The sequence below is a fragment of the Oncorhynchus mykiss genome, chromosome 12 (genome assembly GCF_057628025.1).
Source record: "Oncorhynchus mykiss isolate SJ-2025 chromosome 12, ASM5762802v1, whole genome shotgun sequence".
Lineage (NCBI taxonomy): Eukaryota > Metazoa > Chordata > Actinopteri > Salmoniformes > Salmonidae > Oncorhynchus > Oncorhynchus mykiss.
The window spans coordinates 22,863,101-22,885,285 of NC_143033.1; the positions used below are offsets into that span (position 1 = coordinate 22,863,101).

Consider the following 22,185-nt stretch of genomic DNA (forward strand, 5'->3'; position numbering starts at 1 on the left):
CTGATTTTATATTTTGTGAACTACATTCATAAATAGACAAGTGCCTAGAGATTTCTAAAGTCATTATTTAAACATGAACCTAAATTGATTGGAATTGACAGCGACAATATTTAGCATGCATACCCTGTAGCAGGGGGGACATGGGGTGGAAAAGAAATCACTCTCAGAACCCTCCAATGTAATCTATCAATTAAATTTTACATTGAAAAATTATTTCACTCCTGGAACCCGGTTCCCCCTTAAGTTGCCTTTTATGGTACATTAGTGTTTTAAGGCATGGTATTCAGTCTTAACAGAGTAGTGACAACAATTTATTATTTACTGTACTGATCACCGTTTCCATGGAGAAACTCTAAACAGTAAAAGGAAAAATGGCATCAGCCCCTACTTACTGGAATTATTAACTTGGTTATGATAAACGCTTGGAACCCCCTTGGAACCCTGTAACAAAAAGGGGATAAAATAGCATCCTTAAATAAAGCTATGCTAGGGGTGAAAGCATTCTTTATTTGTGAAAAGCTATCACCATGTAGACACTGTCTTTTTTTAAAGCTGGAGGGGAGGCCCAGAGGCAAGTGAATATACGTTATTGGATCCTCAGCCTTCCTCTGCTTATGCAGACTGGGATTGTTCAGACAGATCAGTCTGAACAGTGTGTGTTTTCTGAAAAGAAGTGGTTAATGCCTACATATGTCAAGTTATTTCTGAGCTCACTTACAAGTTATTTTCAATGGCCATGAACCCGTGGAGGAGACGGCAGGCATCTGAAAAATAAAATATGATGTTGATTATTTTTTTCACTGTCTCACATTCATTTACACCTTTAGTTCTTGTGACATCTCTTGGACAAGAACAGCATTTGTTTTATACCAGTTATATATGGTTGAAGTGTTTTGAAAAATAATACAGATTTTCTCTCGACAGATGGCATAAACTGCTGGACAAGGCAGGCAAGCCAGACAAAGACCGGGGAGAGGTGCAGGTGGACATCCAGTTTATGAAGAATAACATGACAGCCAGCATGTTCGACCTCTCTGCTACAGAAAAGCCGCACTCCCGCCTGGGAAGGTTCAAGGACAAGGTGCGAGGCAAAAAGGAGGGTCTGTCGGACACTGCGTCTGCCGTGGTACCGTCCTTCACCCAGGTTCTGACGGACAGCGAGGGGGAGGGAGAGGGGGGTACAGACAAAGGAGAGAAAAAGAAGAAAAACAAGCTGAAGTCTCTGTTTTCTCCCAAGTCTAACCTGCAGCGTCACGGACTTTCTCAGTCTATGTCTGTCCTGGGCCCTCTGCCTGAGAAGAACTCCTCACTGAGTGGCAGCCGCTCCACAGGCCTCAATGTGGACTCCTCTGAAGGTGAGGATCATCATAGGCTGTAGATAATATAGCAGCATTGTCTATTAGAAAATGTTTATGTTATACAGTATGTCTTTGCAGATCTAACCTTTCCCTGTTTCTTTCTTTCTCATCCAAAGGTAAAAATAAATTCAAGTTTCAGACCCAAAAGCGCTCAAGCAGTTCTCTGTCCCTAGGACGCTCTAAGATTCCTGCCCCGCTTGCAGAGCAGAGTAACCTGTGCATCAACGGCCCTCACATGTACACAGAGGAGCCCCAGCCCCGGAGCACCCGCACCGGCTCCAACTTTAGCCTGGCCAGCTCAGGCCATGGCTCCATGGAAGACCTGCGCAAGGCCCAGGGTCGTAAGAGCTCCGGCACCTCCATGGACTCCTTCAGGGCCCTGAAGCAGCCTTCGACCTGGGCAGAGGAAGAAGAGAGGGCTATGTTGGATGAGGAGAGGAAGAAAAAGGAAGAGCAGGAGAGGAAGAAGTTAGACGAGGAAGAGAGGATAAGGAAGGAGGAACAAGAGAAAAGCAGGATTACGGAGGAGGAGGGGGAAGAAATTAGGCTAGAAGAGGAACAGGAGGAGAGGAGTCTGAAGGTGGAGGGAGAGAACAGCATTTGGAAGGAAAAGTGGAGGTTAGAGGAGAAAAGGAGAGAAATGGAGGAACAAGAGAGGTGGGAAGAAGAGGAAAGAATTAGGAGAGAAGAACATGAAATAATGAGGAGGGAGGATATACTGAGAAAGGAGGATGAGAGGAAAATGAGGGAGGTGGAGGAAAGATTGAAGAGGGAGAAAGATGAGAGGATAAAGGAGGAAGAAAGGATTAGGGGAGAACAGGAGGAGTGTATGCAAATAAGAGAGCAAGAGGAGAGGAAGATGAGGGAGGAGGAAGAAATACTAAGGAGGGAACAGGAGGATATACTGAGAAAAATAAGGGAGGAGGAAAGGAGGGGTGAAGAAAGAATAAAGAGAGAGGCTGAAGAAAAAATTAAGAGAGAGGAAAACAGAGTGAAGGAGGAGGAGGAAGAAAGGAGGAGGTTTGAGGAGGAGGAAGAAGGAAGAATGAAGAGAGAGGCTGAAGAAGGAAGAATGAAGAGAGAGGATGATAGGCTGAAGGAGGAGGAAGAAGAAAAGAGGAGGATTGAGGCGGAAGAAGAAAGAATGAAGAGAGAGGAGGACAGAGTGAGGAAGGAGGAGGAGGAGGAAGAAAGGAGGAGGTTTGAGGAGGAGGAGGAAGAAGAGAGAATGAAGAGAGAGGAGGACAGAGTAAGGAAGGAGGAGGAGGAAGAAAGGAGGCGGAGGTTTGAGGAGGAAGAAGGAAGAATGAAGAGAGAGGAGGACAGAGTGAGGAGGGAGGAGGAGGAAGAAAGGAGGAGGAGGATTGAGGAGGAAGAAGGAAGAATAAAGAGAGAGGCTGAAGAAGAAAGAATGAAGAGAGAGGAGGATAGGCTGAGGAAGGAGGAGGAGGAAGAAAGGAGGAGGAGGATTGAGAAGGAAGAAAGAGTGAGGAAGACCGCAGAGGAAGATTGGCTGAGAGAGGAAATGGGGATAAAGAGGATGGAGGAGGACAAAATAATTAAGAGAGAAGAGGAGGATAGGCTGAGAAAGGAGGAAGAGCTGAGGAAGATTAGGGAAAAGGAAGAAAGGCTAAGGAGGGAGGAGGAGGATGATATGCGTAGAAATGAAGAAGAGCAGAGGAAGATGGAGGAAAGGAGAATAGAGCAGGAGATGTTGAGAAAGGAAGAAGCAGAAAGAACGAGGCTTGAAGAGGAAAGGGAAGAGGATAGAAGAAGAGATGAGGAGCAGGGAAAACTGATGGAGGCGAAAGAGAGGTTTAGGGTGGATGTAGAAAATATGAAAAAAGAGGATTTGAGAGGACAGGAAGAAGAGATGACAGAGAAGGAGAAAAAGAGGAATGCACAGATGGAGAAAAAGCAAAGGCATGAGGAGGTGAGAGTAAAGTTGGACAAAGTTGAACAACCGATGAAGCAGAATAGAGAGGCAGAGTCCATCGTGTGCAATAATCCTTTTGAGGAAGTCTCTCCTACCACTTCATGTGATGACAACTCTTCAAATATCCTGTTTGTGGAGACCCCCACAACCTCTCCTACTGGCAGCTGCCGAACAAATAAAGTATCAGCAGTCAAGCAGAGGTCAGTCCCACTCCCAAACCACACACACACACACACACACACACACACACACACACACACACACACACACACACACACACACACACACACACACACACACACACGAACGAACACACACGAACACACACACGAACACACACACACACACACACACACACACACGAACACACACGCACTCTCACACTCTCACACATGCACGCTCCATCACTGTCTCGGTTCCCCAGAATTGTGTTACCCCTTGGGTGTCATAAATTATGGATGCACTAGTTATTTAGCCTGCAAAAGCAGTAGGTGGTCTCCAAAAGCAACACACAAGTTTCTCTTGCTCTGTCTCCTCATCCACACACACCTACTAACGTCCCTGTCTCGTATCCTCACTGAACTCTCATTCAGATATCCTCTTTCATCTTCCAACAGAACTGTGTAAATTATGCTAACATTCTCTTTTCCTGTGCTGTCAGTGAAGGGTGGCACAAGTCTGATTAGAGTGGAAAACCTGCCAATTTGTCTGAGAATACTTTTATACAACCAGTTAATCAGGCCAGGCAACAAGCCTGATTTATGGATGTGGGACAGTCAGTAAAGCTGCTTGTAGAAACTCAGCAGGATGCAATTGGGAGGATTTTATTGGATCTGTACAGCTGTGGCACAAAATACAGATTTGAGCAGAAAACCTGTCGCTTTATCAAAGACTTTAGTACAGGAAAGTGTTCTGTCTAATATATTAAGTCAATTGAAACTCTTGGTAAGAGTTAGATCTCAGTGTGTTGGTGTCGTAGGCATTTGGTGTGAAGGGAGTGTGTAAGCTAGATGTCATGGTATGTTTGTCTGTGTGGCGCATGACACTACTCCAACATGCACATCTCATTAAAGCACAATCCCCTAAAGCAAACATGGGCAACTTTGATGGGAGTGGGGGCCACAAAAAAAATCTAAACTCATCATGAGGTGCTGCAGTTGTTCGCGGTTCTGCGTACCCACAAACATATCATTTTGTCATGGGGCGGAGAGGAAAATAAGCTGTTTTACAGCTACATTTCCTGCATTTCTAAACATTTTTCCATAGGGTGGAGAGAAATGTTTTCAATTTTCAAAATGATATCTGAGTGAAAGTGACAAAATCAATTGGGGCCCCCCAGCCAGTAATTCGACCATGATATTTAGATAGCCGGCTACTAAACTAATTTAGCAATCTAAAAAAATTGACTGACTATCAGTAAAACTGCTGATCCACAATCAAATTTAAAAATTGCACCTTATGTAGTCTACTATTCTAACTCGCTAAGTTGAGACCCTGACTAAGTTCCAAAAAATTAATAATTGGGAAATTGATCCCAGGGTCTTCAAAAGGTGGGCCGCAGGCCACCAGTTGCCCATCCCTGCCCTCAAGTAATCTAATACCTTCATGAAAATTGCAGTGCTGTGGCTGTGTTTACGCAGGCAGCCCAATTCTGATATTTTTTTCACTAATTGATCTTTTGACCAATCAGATCACATCTGATATTTTTCTGAGCTGAAAAGATCTGATATGATTCTTCAAAAGACAAATTAGTGGAGTAAATATCAAAACTTGGCTGCTGTGTAAACACATCCCTTGTGTCTTCGTATTGGAAACCTTTGGCTAAACTGAGATTGGCTGCGCTTCCCATGAATCAATTGTACCTTGTTATAAAGAATCTACAGGTGTCATATTAAAGGTGTTACAGAGAGACATAAAGCATTAGGTGATTGCTCAAGTTTTTAACTAGGGCGTTGATGTTGAATGACTCATGCGAATCAGTATACTGATGAGGCTGGACCAAAGAAACCATCCAATAGGATGACATGACTCAGTATAGTCAAGGCTAGTCTGTTTGGTCATGTGAACAGGGAATGGTTCAGAGGCTACAAGCATTACCTTTTATATTGATCATTTACATTTGTTTTATTATTTAAAATCTACATGTATAACCTTTCTGTTCCCTAGTGTGTTTGTGTAACTAACCTAACCATTATAACTAACCTTCATGTCCCTCCATAAAGACCTAATAAAATGAAACGGCATCCTTTCTCCCATTGTCTTGTCTGGTGAATTAGTCCCACCCTAGTAACAACTTTGTTAAGATGTAACACCTCCTCTGTAGTTTGTGTTGTCTACCTCTCTGCTAAATGTTTGTGTGTGTGGATTCCAACAAGACTTTTGTTTTTGATAAAAGTAAAAAATAACACTTTCAATTTAATTCAACATTAGTTTATTTCATGACATTGCATTATGTAGTTTTATAAATAAATAATTTTTTTCTTCTATACAGTACCAGTCAAAAGTTTGGACACCTACTAATTTTCAAGGTTTTTATTTGTACTATTTTCTACATTGTAGAACAATAGTGAAGACATCAAAACTATGAAAGAACACATATGGAATCATGTGGTAACCAAAAAAGTATTAAACAAATCCAAATCTATTTGAGATTCTTCAAATAGCCACCCTTTGCCTTGATGACAGCTTTGCACACTCTTGACATTCTCTCAACAAGCTTCATGAGGAATGCTTTTCCAACAATCTTGAAGGAGTTCCCACATATGCTAAGCTCTGCTGCAGAGGATAAGTAGACTGTTTGTTCCCACACTCGGGACTCTCTATTGGTTACACAGACTTTTGGCATCCCATTCTATTCTAACCACCTCTTGCCGGCTTTGTATTCATGTTACCTAATGAAATTGCTGTATAATATGATCTTGTTGCCATCTAATACACATTCAAATGTCATAAATCAACACTGCAGAGCTCTCCATGTCCTCTAACATGCCTTGATTGTATTACTGTTGATGATATCTGGAAATGTGCATGTACACCCTGGCCAATCTACTGTTGCTAGCCCCAATTCTGACTTGTGCTCTGATATCTGTTTCACTGATTTCTGCTCTCGTAAAAGCCTGACTTTTCTGCACGTTAACACTAGAAGCTTATTACCTAAAATGGACCAATTGAAGGTGGGGTTCACAGCTACAATCCAGATGTGTTGGTCATTACTGAGACGTGGTTAAGAAATGTTTTGAACACTGATGTTAACCTTTCTGGTTATAACCTTTTTCGGCAAGACCGATCTTCCAAAGGTGGGGAGTGGCAATCTTTACCAAGGATCACCTTCGGTGCTCGGTTGTCTCCACAAAGTCTGTCCCCAAACAATTTTATTTGCTGGTTTTAAACATTACACTTTCAAATAGCTCTTTGTTGACTGTTGCTGGGTGTTTATTGTCCTCAATCAGCACTGGACTGTACCCTACCTGCCCTAAGCTCTCTCCTGGCCCCTTACACAAAGTCTGAATTTATCCTGCTAGGTGACCTAAACTGGGTCATGCTTAAACCACCTGACCAAGTCATAAAGCAATGGGAATAAATCTTTCTCAGATTATTACCAGTCCCACAAAGTATGACTCCAAACACCCAGAAAAGGCTACTCTCCTTGATGTTATCCTCAGAAATAATCCTGATAGGTATCAGTCTGGTGTTTTCTGTAATTACCTAATTGATCACTGTTTTACAGCCTGTGTTCGTCCTGATTTGTCATGGACACTTGCTAAAAAACTTTAATGAGCAAGCCTTCCTTCATGACCTGGCCTCTGTAAATTGGTACAGAATGAGCTTGTCGAAGACTCTTGGACCTTCTTTTTGGATATTTCCAGTGATATTGTTGAAGGAAAAAGGAAACAGCACACTGCACCTGATAGTATCACTGATATTTAATAAGCTTACGTATCGGCCTCACGGCCTTCGTCAGAGCTTTTGTGAATTTGAAATTTGCACCCTTATGTAGACCTAGCCCCACCCACATCCATTCCACACATCGAAGGGGGTTGGAGGCAAAGGAAAAACAAATAAGTGCTACCAAATAGAACAATATGCGTTTCACAAATATTGCAAAAGTGTATAAACAAGACATATTAAACACGTCTGTAAAACCACAATGAGGACATAGCAAGTTTTCATTAGTCATTGGGTACATGGTGCGAAAAACATCAGAATAATCTTAAATAGGCATATAATTAATGTTCAAATTCACAACATAACATACATAGGCATTTCATCATTAAGTCCCTTAGGAAATAATGCCTGGAGGGTGAAAATCCAAAAACATTCTCTTTTATTCAGAGTATCATCAATATCACCTCCCCTGTCTGGTATCTTAACTTTCTCTATGCCACAAAATCTAAAGGTAGAAATGTCATGCTTTAAGTCATTAAAATGTACTGCGACTGGATAATCCCTGTCGTTTCTCCTGATTTAACTTTTATGTTCACTAATTCTCTGTTTGAGAGAGCGGAGGTTTTACCGACATAGCAGAGCCCACATGGACATTTAATAATGTAAATAACATGGGTGGTGGAACACGTAATAATGTAATTTATTTGGAACCGTTTTCCTGTGTGTGGGTGGCAGAAATATTCACACTTCATCATATTGTTGCACTGTGCGCATCTGCATTTATAGCTACCATTTGTTAGAGGGCGTAAAAGAGCCTGGCTGATTTTCTTTTGTGGCTGGCAGTTGGCATGAACCAATTTATTGCGTAAATTGCGACCTCTCCTATACACAATAAGTGGTGGATTTTTAAATTCAGCCGGCAGAGCTGGGTCCGATGATAAAATATGCCAGTGTTTCTTGAGCACACCTCCCACTTTTCGTGAATTCAAAGTATATGTGGTTGTGAACCTTACGGAGTGTTCTTTAGCTTTAGCAGGTCTTTTTTGTAACCGTTCATCTCGTGTTTTTCCCAATGCCAAATTAAGAGCTTCATCCACACATTGTGGCGAATAGCCTCTTAGAAACCTAAAGCGCATCTCCGCTGCTTTTTCTAGATAATCCTCTGTGGAGTGGTTTATACGGCACAGTCTGAAAAATTGGCTTCTTGGAAGTCCTCTTTTTAATGGCTCAGGATGGAAGCTGTCCCCCTGTAATAGAGTGTTTTTGTCCGTGTCTTTTCTATACAGAGTTGTAAACTGGGTTCCATTTTTGATTTCTCAATCCACATATCGAGGTAATGAACACGTTGAGTGTCATGTTCAATAGTGCTAAAAGACTTTAATGAGCAAGCCTTTCTTCATGACCTGGCCTCTGTAAATTGGTACAGAATGAGTTTGATCTGTCGAAGACGCTTGGACCTTCTTTTTGGATATTTCCAGTGATATTGGTAAAAAATACGCCCCCATAAAGAAAATGAGAATTAAAAACAGGTTCACCCCCTGGTTCAAAAATGATCTTCAGAGGTACTCCACCTCAAGAATTCCACTCTACAAGTAACACTAGACTCTATTATTATGGTGGGAGATTTTAGTACGGTTTTACATGCCTCTATGGACAGTAAACGAAATCGCACTACAAACTGTAGTCATGGATATATTGAAATTCGTGGAGGTATGGAGGCTTAAATACCCTGACCTAGTGAGATATACATGGCGGAGGCTTAATCAAGCTAGTCGTCTTTATTACTTGGTGTCATTCTCTCTGGCACAAAAAGTTAGTGTTGAGAAAGGAAACATATTAACATATTAACAAAGGAAATTGAAGGACTAACAGTACAGATACAGTTGAAGTTGGAAGTTTGCATACACTTAATTAGTATTTAGTAGCATTGCCATTAAATTGTTTAACTTTGGTCAAACGTTTTGGGTAGCCTTCCACAAGCTTCCCACAATAATTTGGGTGAATATTGGTCCATTCCTCCTGACAGAGCTGGCATAACTGAGTCAGGTTTGTAGGCCTCCTTGCTCGCACATGCATTTTCAGTTCTGCCCACACATTTTCTATAGGATTGAATACCTAACTTCAATACCTTTACTTTGTTGTCCTTAAGCCATTTTGCCACAACTTTGGAAGCATGCTTGGGGTCATTGTCCATTTTGGAAGACCCATTTGCGATCAAGCTTTATCTTCCTGACTGATCTCTTGAGATGTTGCTTCAATATATTCACATAATTTTCCTACCTCATGATGAAGTGCACTAGTCCCTCCTGCAGCAATTCACCCCCACAACATGATGCTGCCACCCCCATGCTTCATGGTTGGGATGGTGTTCTTCGGCTTGCGAGTCTCCCCTTTTTCCTCCAAACGAGGATGGTCATTATGGCCAAACAGTTATATTTTTTTTCATCAGACGAGGACATTTCTCCAAAAAGTATGATCTTTGTCCACATGTGCAGTTGCAAACCGTAATCTGGCTTTTTTATGGTGGTTTTGGAGCAGTTGCTTCCTCCTTGCTGAGCGGCCTTTCAGGTTATGTCGATATAGGACTTGTCTTACTGTGGATATAGATACTTTTGTAATCGTTTCCTCCAGCATCTGATGATCCTTTGCTGTTGTTCTGGGATTGATTTGCACTTTTCGCACCAAAGTACGTTCATCTCTAGGAGACAGAACGCGTCTCCTTCCTGAGATGTATGATGGCTGCGTGGTCCCATGGTTTTTATACTTGCGTACTATTGTTTGTACAGATGAACGTGGTACCTTTAGGCATTTGGAAATTGCTCCCAAGGATGAACCAGACTTATTACTAGGATAAAATATCAGGAATTGTGAAAAACTGAGTTTTAATGTATGTAAACTTCCGACTTCAACTGTATAAAATGCCTAGAATATTTCAATTTTGGAGAATCTCTTTTCTCTCTCTCGATAAATAGATACATACAGTGCCTTGCGAAAGTATTCGGCCCCCTTGAACTTTCCGACCTTTTGCCACATTTCAGGCTTCAAACATAAAGATATAAAACTGTATTTTTTTTGTGAAGAATCAACAACAAGTGGGACACAATCATGAAGTGGAACGACATTTATTGGATATTTCAAACTTTTTTTAACAAATCAAAAACTGAAAAATTGGGCGTGCAAAATTATTCAGCCCCTTTACTTTCAGTGCTGCAAACTCTCTCCAGAAGTTCAGTGAGGATCTCTGAATGATCCAATGTTGACCTAAATGACTAATGATGATAAATACAATCCACCTGTGTGTAATCAAGTCTCCGTATAAATGCACCTGCACTGTGATAGTCTCAGAGGTCCGTTAAAAGCGCAGAGAGCATCATGAAGAACAAGGAACACACCAGGCAGGTCCGAGATACTGTTGTGAAGAAGTTTAAAGCCGGATTTGGATACAAAAAGATTTCCCAAGCTTTAAACATCCCAAGGAGCACTGTGCAAGCGATAATATTGAAATGGAAGGAGTATCAGACCACTGCAAATCTACCAAGACCTGGCCGTCCCTCTAAACTTTCAGCTCATACAAAGAGAAGACTGATCAGAGATGCAGCCAAGAAGCCCATGATCACTCTGGATGAACTGCAGAGATCTACAGCTGAGGTGGGAGACTCTGTCCATAGGACAACAATCAGTCGTATATTGCACAAATCTGGCCTTTATGGAAGAGTGGCAAGAAGAAAGCCATTTCTTAAAGATATCCATAAAAAGTGTCGTTTAAAGTTTGCCACAAGCCACCTGGGAGACACACCAAACATGTGGAAGAAGGTGCTCTGGTCAGATGAAACCAAAATTGAACTTTTTGGCAACAATGCAAAACGTTATGTTTGGCGTAAAAGCAACACAGCTCACACCCTGAACACACCATCCCCACTGTCAAACATGGTGGTGGCAGCATCATGGTTTGGGCCTGCTTTTCTTCAGCAGGGACAGGGAAGATGGTTAAAATTGATGGGAAGATGGATGGAGCCAAATACAGGACCATTCTGGAAGAAAACCTGATGGAGTCTGCAAAAGACCTGAGACTGGGACGGAGATTTGTCTTCCAACAAGACAATGATCCAAAACATAAAGCAAAATCTACAATGGAATGGTTCAAAAATAAACATATCCAGGTGTTAGAATGGCCAAGTCAAGGTCCAGACCTGAATCCAATCGAGAATCTGTGGAAAGAACTGAAAACTGCTGTTCACAAATGCTCTCCATCCAACCTCACTGAGCTCGAGCTGTTTTGCAAGGAGGCATGGGAAAAAATTTCAGTCTCTCGATGTGCAAAACTGATAGACATACCCCAAGCGACTTACAGCTGTAATCGCAGCAAAAGGTGGCGCTACAAAGTATTAACTTAAGGGGGCTGAATAATTTTGCACGCCCAATTTTTCAGTTTTTGATTTGTTAAAAAAGTTTGAAATATCCAATAAATGTCGTTCCACTTCATGATTGTGTCCCACTTGTTGTTGATTCTTCACAAAAAAATACAGTTTTATATCTTTATGTTTGAAGCCTGAAATGTGGCAAAAGGTCGCAAAGTTCAAGGGGGCCGAATACTTTCGCAAGGCACTGTATCTATATAGATAGTAACCCCAGGTGTAAAATAATAAATAATGGCTACATCTCAAAGTTTAAACTGTCATGAGTGTTAAAACAAGGTTGTCCACTATCGGCATATTTATTTATTATCGCCATCGAAATGTTAGCTGTTAAAATTAGATCCAACAATAATATTAAAGGATTAGAAATCCAAGGCTTGAAATCAAAAGGTGCCTTTGTACGCTGATTCATGTTTTCTTTTAAAACCACAATTAGAATCCCTCCACAGACTCATAGAGGTTGTAGATACTTGGATTAAAACCAAATTATGATAAGTGTTGGATCACGTATCGGATCACTAAAAAAATCATCTTTTACATTACCGCGTACTAAAAAAATCAACTTTTACATTACCGCGTAGTTTACTAATAAAATCGAATGGTGGAAAGGAAAATACCTGTCTATTTGTGGAAAAATCACCCTTATTTAACTCTTTAATCATATCACAGTTTACCTATTTGCTTATGGTTTTGCCTACACGTAGTGACATGCTTTTTAAATTATATGAACACAAAATATTACATTTTATTTGGAATGACAAGCCAGACAATTAAAAGGGCCTATTTATATAATGAATATGAATTCGGAGGGCAGACAATTGTGATAAATAAACATGTATGTATGCATGCACTGCTCAAAAAAATTAAGGGGACACTTAAACAACGCAACGTAACTCCAAGTCAATCACACTTCTGTGAAATCAAACTGTCCACTTAGGAAGCAACACTGATTTGACAATACATTTCACATGCTGTTGTGCAAATGGAATAGACAACGTGTGGAAATTATAGGCAATTAGCAAGACACTCCCAATAAAGGAGTGGTTCTGCAGGTGGTGACCACAGACCACTTCTCAGTTCCTATGCTTCCTGGCTGATGTTTTGGTCACTTTTGAATGCTGGCGGTGCTTTCACTCTAGTGGTAGCTTGAGACGGAGTCTACAACCCACACAAGTGGCTCAGGTAGTGCAGCTCATCCAGGATGGCACATCAATGCGAGCTGTGGCAAGAAGGTTTGCTGTGTCTGTCAGCGTAGTGTCCAGAGCATGGAGGCGCTACCAGGAGACAGGCCAGTACATCAGAAGACGTGGAGGAGGCCGTAGGAGGGCAACAACCCAGCAGCAGGACCGCTACCTCCGCCTTTGTGCAAGGAGGAGCAGGAGGAGCACTGCCAGATCCCTGCAAAATTACCTCTAGCAGGCCACAAATGTGCATGTGTCTGCTCAAACGGTCAGAAACAGTCTCCATGAGGGTGGTATGAGGGCCCGACATCCACAGGTGGGGGTTGTGCTTACAGCCCAACACCGTGCAGGACGTTTGGCATTTTCCAGAGAACACCAAGATAGGCAAATTCGTCACTGGCGCCCTGTGCTCTTCACAGATGAAAGCAGGTTCACACTGAGCACATGTGACAGTCTGGAGACGCCGTGGAGAACGTTCTGCTGCCTGCAACATCCTCCAGCATGACCGGTTTGGCTGTGGGTCAGTCATGGTGTAGGGTGGCATTTCTTTGGGGGGCCGCACAGCCCTCCATGTGTTCGCCAGAGGTAGCCTGACTACCATTAGGTACCGAGATGAGCTCCTCAGACCCCTTGTGAGACCATATGCTGGTGCGGTTGGCACTGGGTTCCTCCTAATTCAAGACAATGCTAGACCTCATGTGGCTGGAGTGTGTCAGCAGTTCCTGCAAGAGGAAGGCATTGATGCTATGGACTGGCCCGCCCGTTCCCCAGACCTGAATCCAATTGAGCACATCTGGGACATCATGTCTCATTCCATCCACCAACGCCACATTGCACCACAGACTGTCCAGGAGTTGGCCACCTCATCAGGAGCATGCCCAGGTGTTGTAGGGAGGTCATACAGGCACGTGGAGGCCACACACACTACTGAGCCTCATTTTGACTTGTTTTAAGGACATTACATCAAAGTTGGATCAGCCTGTAGTGTGGTTTTCCACTTTTAATTTTGAGTGTGACTCCAAATCTAGACCTCCATGGGTTGATAAATTTGATTTCCATTGATAATTTTTGTGTGATTTTGTTGTCAGCACTTTCAACTATGTAAAAAAAAAAAAAAAAGGATTTAATAAGAATATTTCATTCATTCAGATCTAGGATGTGTTATTTTAGTGTTGCCTTTATTTTTTTGAGCTGTGTGTGTGTGTGTGTATATATAACACTGCTATATGCCAGTTTCATTTACAGACCAAGCAATTGACAGCTGTGCCATATAAATTGCAAAATAGTTGGGAAGAGATTTTCGATGAACCGATTCCATGGTCTATGAATTGACACGCAAAACGACGCCGGATTCAAAGATGTGATTTTTAAAAAATTTACATAATTCTTGCAACCAATAGAATATTATTAATATGGGGGATACAATCTTCCCAGCTCTGCAGATTTTGCTGTGAAGAGGCAGAGTCATTAGATAATTTATTTTGGTACTGTCCATATGTAGCTAATTTTTGGTCACAGGCCCAGGAATGGCTGAAGTATTGCAACATTTACCTAGAACTAAAGCTGCAGAGAGCAATACTGGGTGATTTGATAAGTCATAGTCAATCGATCAATAATATAATTATTTTAGCAAAAATGTTTATCTTTAATTTACAATCTGTAGAAGCTATGCGAGTAGAAAGGTTCAATACTTTTGTGAAGCATCACAGCACAGTTGAAAAATATATGGCAAATAGAAATCAAAACTGAATGGTGATAAGAGATAGATGGGAGGGGTTGAATGGAGCTGAAGGGTGGGACTAGTAACAACAAGTAAACAAATGTAAAACATACGAGGTCTGTAAAATGTATATGTATATAGGTCTGTAAACCCTTTACAATGAAGATCTGTGAAGTTATTTGGATTTTTACAAATTTTCTTTGAAAGAAGAATGGACGTTTCTTTTTTTGCTGAGTTTACATGCATACACTTTTATTTTTAGAATGTACCTTTATTATTCCCTGCAAACCCTACCACCCCTCCCCCAATTTGAGTAAACTAATAAACAATAACACCCAGGCTTCTATCTTCAGTTTATACATACCATAGACGTTTTACATGCACAATCTATTTTACAATAGTTATAATTAGTTTGTATTTAGTCCTGTTCTTCCTCTATTTCTGATGTCCATCCAGTTCGATTTCAATTTTTAACTGCTATTTGACAACATTTCTACTGTTTCCCATGCGTGTTCAATGAACCATAAACAATTAATGAACATGCACCTGTGGCACTTGATGGTTTTTGCGACTGCACTTGAAGAAACTTTAAAAGTTCTTGAAATGTTCCGCATTGACTGACCCTCATGTCTTAAAGTAATGATGGACTGTAATTTCCGTTTGATTATTTGAGCTGTTCTTGCCATAATATGAACTTGGTCTTTTACCAAACAGGGCTATCTTCTGTATACCACCCCTACCTTGTCACAACACAACTGATTGGCTCAAACGCATTAAGAAGGAAATAAATTCCAACATTTGTATTTTAACAAGACACACCTGTTAATTGAAATGCATTCCAGGTGACTTATTCATGAAGCTGGTTGAGAGTATGTCAAGAGTGTGCAAAGCTGTCATCAACTTTTTTGGTTAATAGATGATTCCGTATGTGTTATTTCACAGTTTTGATGTCTTCACTATTATTCTACAATGTAGAAAATAGTAAAAAATATAGAAAAACCCTTGAATGAGTAGGTCTGTCCAAACTTTGGACTGGTACTGTATATATATTTGTTTATGTGTGGTAGTTAGACATTGTCATCAAGTTCAAATGTGTGAAGCCAACCATCTTATACAGCTGTAAAGTGCAGATTTGTTTTCTCTTACTGCATCCTCCCTATCCCTCTTCTTCCAGACCCTCTTCATGTGTGAACCCTTCTCAGCCTAGTGTGTCTTCCAATCCCTTCTTATCGTTCTTGTCTCCTGAAATTGAGATTTCTATGGACTCCCCTAGAGGCGATGGGGAAACCAGAGGCACCCAGGACCCGTCTACTGAACTAATGGAGAAGAAAGACCCTGCCCCTCTGCCCCTCAACCAGCGCTGGGCTCGTATGGACAACTGGCCTAGCAAGGGCAACGCTCAATCTGTCACCGTGAATCTCGCCCGAACAAAGCCAACAAAACAGCCACCTCCTCCAATACGCCAATCTTCCATGTCACTGGTGGGATGCGGGGATAACCAGGAGAGTGTTAGTGGTCAGGACCATTCCAGTATCAGGATGGACAAGGGTCCTGCTCCAGATAGACCAAGCCAGGCTCCAAGCCAGACACAGAGGGACCAGAGTATGACTAGAGTGAACCTGGGACATAAGGACATAGGTGCCTCCATGTCCAAGGTCTCTCAACGTGTAGTACAGATTATCACACCACTGAGATTTTCCTCCACAGCTACAACAGAACACACAAGTGGAGGGCAGAGCTCTACCCACCATGGGAACCAACCAGAACAAGAAATGCCATCTGCCACTGGGGGGTTGAGGGTGGCTAAACACAATAAAGGTCCAGCACCTTCTAGGCCCCAGTACCCTCCAGGGAAGACAATGCCAAAAGTTGATGTAATAGATAAGCAATTGAATACTGAGGAACATGACTCTTTGGTTGAGTTTGATCCAAATAATCCCTTTGCAGAAGACTGCAGAATGGAGAAGTCCTCTGGACATGGTGAAGAACAGAGACTAACTGGTGAATATCAGGAGAGCCTAGACTCTCCCAATCATCAGAGTTGTACCTCTATAGAAGCAAATCCAGGTTCAATGCAGAATAGTGTGGTTAGGGACTCAATGGAGCTTCCAACGCCAGATGTTCTGCTAGCTGAGGATGGCTTCCGTCCCATCAAAAACTCATTAGCAGAGCTGGTCTGTGTTCCCTTGCTTCCATTGAAGAAAACATCCATCTCTAGAGAGGAGGATACTGGTAAACAGAGTTCTGTAAAACTACAAACCCCAGGGGCTTCCTCTTTGAGTAAGCTTTCCTCAAGTATCTCAGAAAAACTGCAGAATCGAGGTGTGGGTATGGCACTAACTTGTGTTACCATTGCCCAGCCCCCATGTGTACCCTCACCTGCCCCCGCCATCCTACCCCAACCCAAGCCCCTGAAGGGATCAGGGGGCAGGAGTAACTGTCCTCCCCAGACAAGCTCTCTCCCTGGTCAGAGGACCCTGCTTCAGGCTAGAGCTATGTCCTCCGTTGCAGAGCATTGCAGTGGAGAGGAGGCGGGAGGGAGAGGGGACAGGCCTACCTCAAGCACACGCAGGTGAGAGAGAGATTGCAGCCTTTTCCTGTAGTGTGTAGCAGCTTTGTGCTCTCTACGAAACCTCTCCTGTACTGTAGTCAGATTCACTAAACCTTTCCAATCGCTTTGGTGGATGCGTTGTTCGAGAACACTTCATGAATGTGACCCTTGTAAAATAATTTTACTCTCTTATAAAATGTTTAATTTCACTTTCCTGAATTGAATCAATGGAACTTCTGACCAAGTTGTTTTTGCAATACTTTCAAAAGTTGTACAGGACATCATAGCTAGTTCTACTTTTTAATAATGACTATATCATTCTGTAGTTATTATTAACATAGTTTAACGTAAAGCAACATGAACATAGCTCCCCAGAGAAATTAACACTATATTAAGTCATCAAAAGAGCACTTACTAATTACTGCAAATTTAATTTTGCTCTGCAAGTTATTTAATTGCGATGTCATTCACACAATCCCCTCGGCACAGTATGAATCATGGCTATAGAAATGCCAGCCTTTGCAGCTTTCATTGCTTTTTGTCAAGTTATTCTCCCTGTAGAATCTCAGACAAATCTCAGTGGCGCCTGTAAAATGCCATTGCTCAGAGTGTGTGTACACTGTGGCTCCTCTGCAGTCTAACCTTATATGAGAGGGAAAGAAGAGATACGCTTGCCACTGTGTCACGTATGATGGGAATCAGTCAAGAGGGAAGAAGAACCCATGCTCGCTTGTCATGTCTAACTCTGTCCATTTTGTTTTGCATTGATTTGATTTATTTTTAAATCCCAGCCCCCATCCTCACAGGAGGCCTTTTGCCTCCTCTTGCCAGGCCGTCATTGTAAATAAGAATTTGTTTTTAGTTGACTTGACTAGTTAAATACATTTTTGTTAATAAACTGATAAGGTCCACCTGATTTGAACAAATTATTTCAAGCTGATGGCAGCAATTACACTTGCTTTCTGAGAAAATGTCATTATCCGCATATCCCCCATATCCACCTGCTGCATCTCCTCAAATAACACAACACTTCAGCAAAGTTTGAGCCGCTCTCATTTTGACTGTCTCTGTCTCCGTCTATCTCTATTCAGGCCCCATCCAGTAAAGCCCTTGAGCTCCCTGGAAAACCAGCCAGCCTCCAACATCCAGGAGAGGCAGGCTGGCATATCTACAGGAATCCTCGGTGTCCATCAAGAGAAGATAAAGGTACTAATGCAATATGCCATGAGGGCAATGGAAACAGTATTGAGTGAACTGATAAACACCAGCAGCAGATGAAAGAGCTACCTACAGGTTCTCTCACCAATCACCTGTCAACGTAGATCTGCTTTAGGCAGGAGGTATGTGTACTAAATAATCAGACCTCATTGTGTCTACAGTCTATTTTGGGAAAGTGTGTGCATGTTAATATGCACATACAGTACATGCTTAGCCTTATGCCCTGTAATATGCACAGCAGGGGCTCTTCTTGATAATATTATCATAATAATCTTATGCAATTAAGGTACCAGGATATCTTTGAAACCATTCCCCCAGGCAACTCATGAAAATGCCCTCTGCTGCTGTTTCAATTTATCCAACCAGTTCCTTGATGCATGCACAGTTGGTTTTTATTAAAACCTCAGTGCAACATTCCCATTCTTGCTGCGCGCACGCCGACACACACGGTGCACACACACACACACACACACACACACACACACACACACACACACACACACACAGTCTCAATGAGCCCTCCCACCAAATGCTCACTGTAAACAATTCCCACAAACAATATTTATCTTGACAGTGACTCACCTTAAACTCACTGTGAACACTGGCTTTTGCCTATGGTGTTGGGATCTGACAGATCAGAGCTCTGAATGAGTTCTCACAAAGCAGTCAGAGCTCACACTTCACAAACTTCTCTCGGAGTCTCTGATTGATGATATGGACACAATCAATTGAATGTATTTATAAAGCCCTTTTTACATCAGCAGATGTCGCAAAGTCATACAGAAACCCAGCCTAAAACCCCAAACGTTAAGCAATGCAGATGTAGAAGCACAGTGTCTAGGAAAAACTCCCTAGAAAGGCAGGACCCTAGGAAGTAACGTAGAGAGGAACCAAGCTCTGAGGGGTGGACAGTCCTCTTCTGTCTGTGCCGGGTGGAGATAGTACAGTACATGGCCATTAAGGCCAGGTTGTTCTTCAAGATGTTCAAACGTTCATAGATGACCAGCAGGGTCATTCAGAGGTCGAGACAGCAGGTGCGGTAGAGAGAGTCAAAATCAGCAGGTCTGGGACAAGATAGCACGTCCGGTGAACAGGTCAGAGTTCCATAGCCGCTGGCAGAACAGTTGAAACTGGAGCAGCAGCACGACCAGGACTGGGGACAGCCAGGAGTCATAAGGCCAGGTAGTCCTGAGGCATGGTCCTAGGGTTCAGCTCCTCTGGGAGGGGAGGGAGAGAGGATTAGAGGGAGGATACTTAAATTCGCACAGGACTCCAGATAAGACAGGGGAATTACACCAGATATAACAGACTGACGCTAGCCACCCGGCACACAGACTATTGGAGCATAGATACTGGAGACTGAGACGGGGGGTCGGGGGACACTGTGGCCGCGTCGGACAATGTCCCCGGACAGAGCCAACCAGGCAGGATATAACCCCACCCACTTTTCCAAAGCACTGCCCCCACACCACTAGAAGGATCTCAACAGACCACCAATTTACTACCCTGAGACAAGGCTGAGTATAGCCCACAAAGATCTCCTCCACTGCATGAGCCCGGGGGACGCAAAACCAGACCGGAAGATCAAGCCTGTGACGCAACCCTCCTAGGGACGGCATGGAAGAGTTCTAGTAAGCCAGTGACTCAGACCCCATAACAGGGTCAGAGGCGGATAATCCCAGTGGAGAGAGGGGAGTTTGCCATGCAGAGACAGCAAGGGCTGTTGGTCGCTCCAGTGCCTTGCCATTCACCTTCGCACCCCTGGGCCAGACTTCACTCAATCGTAGGACCTACTGGGTCTTCAGTAAAGACTTAAAGGTCGTGACCGAGTCTGTGTCTCTCACATGGATCGGCAGACCATTCCATAAAAATGCATCTCTATAGGACAAAGCCCTGCCTCCAACTGTTTGCTTAGAAATTCTAGGGACAATAATGAGGCCTGCGTCTTGAGACCGTAGCGTATGTGTAGGTATGTACGGAAGGACTAAATCGGAGAGATGGATAGGAGCAAGCCCATGTAATGCTTTGTAGGTAAAACCTTGAAATCAGCCCTAGCCTTAACAGGAAGCCAGTGTAGAGGCTAGCACTGGAGCCATCCATTTCCTTATGTCTGAAACACAGGCTTCCAGGGTATGCAATTTTGGGGTATCACCATGTTTTATCGAAGTGTACAGCTGTCGTCCGCATAGCAGTGAAAGTTTACATTTTGTTTCCGAATGACATCACCAAGAGTTTGAATATATAGTGAAAACAATAGTGGTCCTGAAACGAAACCTTGAGGAACACCAAAACTTAGTTGATTTGTCAGAGAACAAACCACCCACAGAGATGAACTGATATCTTTCCGACAGATACGATCTAAAACAGTCAAGAAGTTGTCTGTGTAGACCAATTTGGGTTTCCAATCTCTCCATAAGAATGTGGTGATCGATGGTGTCAAAAGCAGCACTAAGGTCTAGGAGCACGAGGACAGATGCAGAGCCTTGGTCTGACGCCATTAAAAGGTAATTTACCACTTTCACAAGAGCAGTCTCTGCTATGATGGGGTCTAAAACCAGAATGAAGAGTTTTGTTTACATTATTTGTCTTCGGGAAAGCAGTGAGTTGCAACGGCTTTCAGGGGAAAAAAATGAGAGGAATGGGAGATTTGATATAAAGTACCAGTAAAAGTTTGGACACATCTACTCATTCAAGGGTTATTCTTTATGTTTTACTATTTTCTACATTGTAGAATAATAGTAAAGACAACGCAATGAGGTAACACATATCGAATCATGTAGTAAACAAAAAACGTGTTAAACAAATCAAAATATATTTTAGATTGTTCAAAGTAGCCACCCTTTGCCTTGATGACAGCTTTGCACACTCTTGGCATTCTCTCAACCAGCATCACCTGGAATGCTTTTCCAACATTCTTGGAGGAGTTTCTACATATTTTGAGACCTTGTTGGCTGCTTTTCCTTAATTCTGCTATCCAACTCATTCCAAACCATCTCAATTGGGTTGAGTTTGGGGAATTGTGTAGGCCAGGTCATCTGATGCAGCACTCCATCACTCTCCTTCTTAGTCAAATTGCCCTTACACAGCCTGGAGGTGTATTGGCTCATTGTCCTGTTGAAAATCAAATGACAGACCCACTAATCGCAGACCAGATGGGATGGTGTATCGCTGCAGAATGCTGTGGTAGCCATGCTTGTTAAGTGTGCCTTTAATTCAAAATAAATCACATAGTGTCACCAGCAAAGCACCATCACACCACCTCCTCCGTGCTTCATGGTGGGAACCACCCATACGGAGATAATCCGTTCACCTACTCTGCGTCTCACAAAGAAAAGGTGGTTGGAACCAAAAATCTCAAATTTGGACTCTTCAGTCTGAAGAATAGATTTCCAGTACTCTAATGTCGTGTTTCTTGGCCCAATCAAGTCTCTTCTTCTTATTGGTGTCGTTTAGTAGTGGTTTCTCTGCAGCAATTCGACCATGATGGCCTGATTCATGCAGTCTCTTCTGAACAGTTGATATTGAGATGTGTGTTACTTGAACTCTGTGAAGCATTTATTTGAGCTGCAATTTCTGAGTATGTTAACTCTAATGTACTCATCCTCTGCAGCAGAGGTAACTCTGGGTCTTCCTTTCCTGTGGCAGTCCTCACGAGAGCCAGTTTCAGCATAGCACTTGATGTTTTTTGGTGTCTGACCTTCATGTCTTAAGGTACTGATGGACTGTTGTTTTTTCTTTTTTTTTATCTGTTCTTGCCAAAATGTGGACTTGCTCTTTTACCAAATAGGGCTATCTTATTTATACTACCCCTACCTTGTCACAACACAACTGATTGGCTCAAAAGCATTAAGAAAAATACATTCCAACATTTGTATTTTAACAAGACACACCTGATAATTGAAATGCACTCCAGGTGACTTA

At 42.5% G+C, this 22,185-nt stretch overlaps 1 protein-coding gene across 2 annotated transcripts in view; it reads left to right on the forward strand.

The window, feature by feature from the left end:
• Positions 1 to 22,185, forward strand: part of LOC110537210 (uncharacterized) — a 40,209-nt gene that overhangs the window by 12,375 nt on the left and 5,649 nt on the right. Inside the window, exons 2-5 of one of the 2 annotated variants that reach the window (XM_090192015.1) lie at positions 925 to 1,355; positions 1,475 to 3,494; positions 15,670 to 17,067; positions 18,138 to 18,252. In XM_090192015.1, the coding sequence (XP_090048141.1) occupies positions 925 to 1,355; positions 1,475 to 3,494; positions 15,670 to 17,067; positions 18,138 to 18,252 (3,964 nt within the window). The remainder of the gene's footprint in view (positions 1 to 924; positions 1,356 to 1,474; positions 3,495 to 15,669; positions 17,068 to 18,137; positions 18,253 to 22,185) is intronic. The other variant, XM_090192016.1, reaches the window with a different exon arrangement.